General features: G+C 67.2%; 1 protein-coding gene across 1 annotated transcript; it reads right to left on the bottom strand.

The window, feature by feature from the left end:
* Positions 1–563: 563 nt before the first annotated feature.
* On the bottom strand, positions 564–848 carry MNEG_5028 (hypothetical protein; the record flags this gene model as incomplete). Its single annotated transcript, XM_014046493.1, has 1 exon — positions 564–848. A coding segment is annotated over one exon (285 nt), but the record flags the coding sequence as incomplete, so codon positions are not given.
* Positions 849–2,489: the final 1,641 nt, after the last annotated feature.

The raw sequence follows: 2,489 nt of genomic DNA, 5'->3' as shown, positions 1-2,489 counted from the left end.
GGTGCAACATGTTCGCAGACGGACCAGTCAGCCCGGAACTGCAAAGGTGGGCGCAAAGCGGTCGTGGGCTCCAGCGCACTTCTGGGATCCTGTAAGTAAGCGCTGATTACTCAAACCTGCCCTGAGGCGGCGGCTGGGGCGGCAACCACCAGGGCTGCCTCTCTCTGACCCCTTTCTGAGTGGTGCATTGAGTCTAGAAGACGCGTGCTCGTGTGATGAAATCATCAATCATGCATGTGTCGCCAAGGCCATCAGCGTGCACCGCTGCCCTGCGTACACGCACATGTTCACAGGGTGAGCCGCACTATGTGCAGCAGAAGCGCGCCAACCTCGGGTATGTCTGCAACACTTCGCGTCTCGCCGCATACGGTAATCACTCTCCCCCTTGGATTTGACTGCTCAGCAAGCCACACACAGCATGCCCCTCACATCTACAACATCACGCCCCCGGCTCTGCCTGTCCCGCGCCGCGTTGAGGCCCCATCCAGCCTTCTACCGTGGCGCCGCCGGTTTCCTCTCTGCCCTCTGTCAGCACAAGCCCTCGCTGCTGCCACTCACCGCGGTCAACGCGTTGCAGCCGCACCCGCCCCCGGAACGCTGCCCCCGGCCAAGCCAGTGCACTCCGCCCTCAACTCCTCGTTGACAGCTCCCGCCCCAATTGCCTCACCGCCGCCGCCGCCACCGCCGCCGCCGACGCAGCTGCTGTCGCGCCGCGTCCTGGAGGGCTTCCAGAGTGTCATGGCGCGCGCGGCGCCCTCTCCGCGGCTCTCGTGGCCGAGGCCCCACTCCTCCGCCACCACGTGCAGGCGGTAGCGGTCCGATGACGTCAGCGCCTCAGGGAGCGTGATCTTGGGAAGCCGGCGGGGGAGCGCCAGGATGAAACATTGATTTTGAGTATTTAATTGAGAGGCGAGCGTAGGTCATGTCAAACCGTGTCGTCAAACGCAAGTGAGCACGGGCCCAGCACTCTGCGGCTGCCCAGCTGCCTCACTGCAAATCGTCGGCTCAAGGTCACGACCACACCCCTCCGCTCCGCTCTGCCGCGGGGTCGCCCTCCACGCCTCAAACCCAACAGAGCCCGCAGGCACCGCCGCCGCACCTCGCGTTGTCGCGGATCGTTGACAAAGGCTTTCAGCAGGCGCTTCACTGCAAAGTTCACGCCCCGCTCCTGCCTCACGCCCCGCGACGCGCACTCGTCGCCGCTGTCGCTGGCGCCGTCTCCTTCCTCGCTTCCTTTGCTCCGTCGCCTGCGCCCGGCCCGGCCGCCCCTGCCGCCGCCGCGGCCTCCGCCGCTGGCGCTGCTGCACGCCCGGCTGCTGGCCCCAGCAGCCGCCCGATCACCACTGCTGCAAGCGCCACTCGGCGCACACCCGGCATCTCTTGCAACGCCACCGCAGCAGCCTCCGCCAGTGCAACGGCCGCCTGCCGCCCCACAAGCAGCCGTCGGCGCGGCGGCCCCGGGCAGCGCCGCACTGCATGTGTGCAGGCTGCCGTTGCTCGTCTCAGGTGACTGTGGCTCCAGCCCGCCCCCGCCACCCCCACTGCCGCCAGCTGGTGAAAGCCCTGGCCACCCGCCACCCCCGCCGCTGCTCCGTCCGCCGCCACGCCCCCCGCCCCTGCGGCGCCCGCCACGGTCGCCGCCGGGCGGCCCGCCTGGGCTCTCGCCGCCGTCGTCGCAGCCGCCGGTGCTGACGCCGCTGCTGGCGCGGGACAGGCTCGGGCAGTGGCGGCGGGTCGGGCGCCAGCCCGTCACTGCGCAGCAGTGGTCGGTGCCTGCGGTTCGTCGACGGGAGGCGCCGCGCACAATGTATCAGGGCCCCGCTGACGAGCAAGAGCCCTGAGACAGGGAACAGCCCGATTCAGGCAACCTTCTAATTCCTACAGCTGGCTCATTTACACACACACACACACACACGCACACACATGCTCACACACCACACACACATCATCACACTCACATGCACATGCACATGCACCCCCTCAAACACACACCAGCACGCCACAGCAGTGACACACCATGGCAATCAGGGCACCATGCGCGTGGAGCTTCAGCACAGCTGCAGCGAGAGTGATAGTGGGGGCGTGCGCGCGCCGGCGACCCATGCATGCACTCAGATTAGAGGATGCGCCGAGCAAGCAGGGGCCCTCACCGCACGCGACAGCCGTAACGCGCATCCCTCTGAGCGCCTTGACCTCCCTGGCTGTGGTGGCCTTGGATGTCGAGTTGAGGCCCAGCTGGCCCGCCTTGCCTGGGGGAATCGGGTGTGGTTTCGGGGCGGGCGCGGTGGAGGTGATGACATGAATGGAATGGAGACTCTGGTGACAACAGGCGCGACTCCTCCTTGCATCAGAGTGGCACGGTAGGCCCAAGCATCAAGAAATGGAGAATCCAGCCTCTTGCAACCTCACATGGCCAGGCCCCCGCCCCCTGAAACGCGCACCCGTGCCCCAGGTGAACAGGCGCCCCGCGTCGTCCACCGCCGCCGCGA

The sequence above is a fragment of the Monoraphidium neglectum genome, assembly GCF_000611645.1.
Source record: "Monoraphidium neglectum strain SAG 48.87 unplaced genomic scaffold scaffold00729, whole genome shotgun sequence".
NCBI lineage: Eukaryota > Viridiplantae > Chlorophyta > Chlorophyceae > Sphaeropleales > Selenastraceae > Monoraphidium > Monoraphidium neglectum.
Note: the sequence above shows the minus strand (reverse complement) of the source record. Positions and strands in the feature narration are given on the sequence as shown.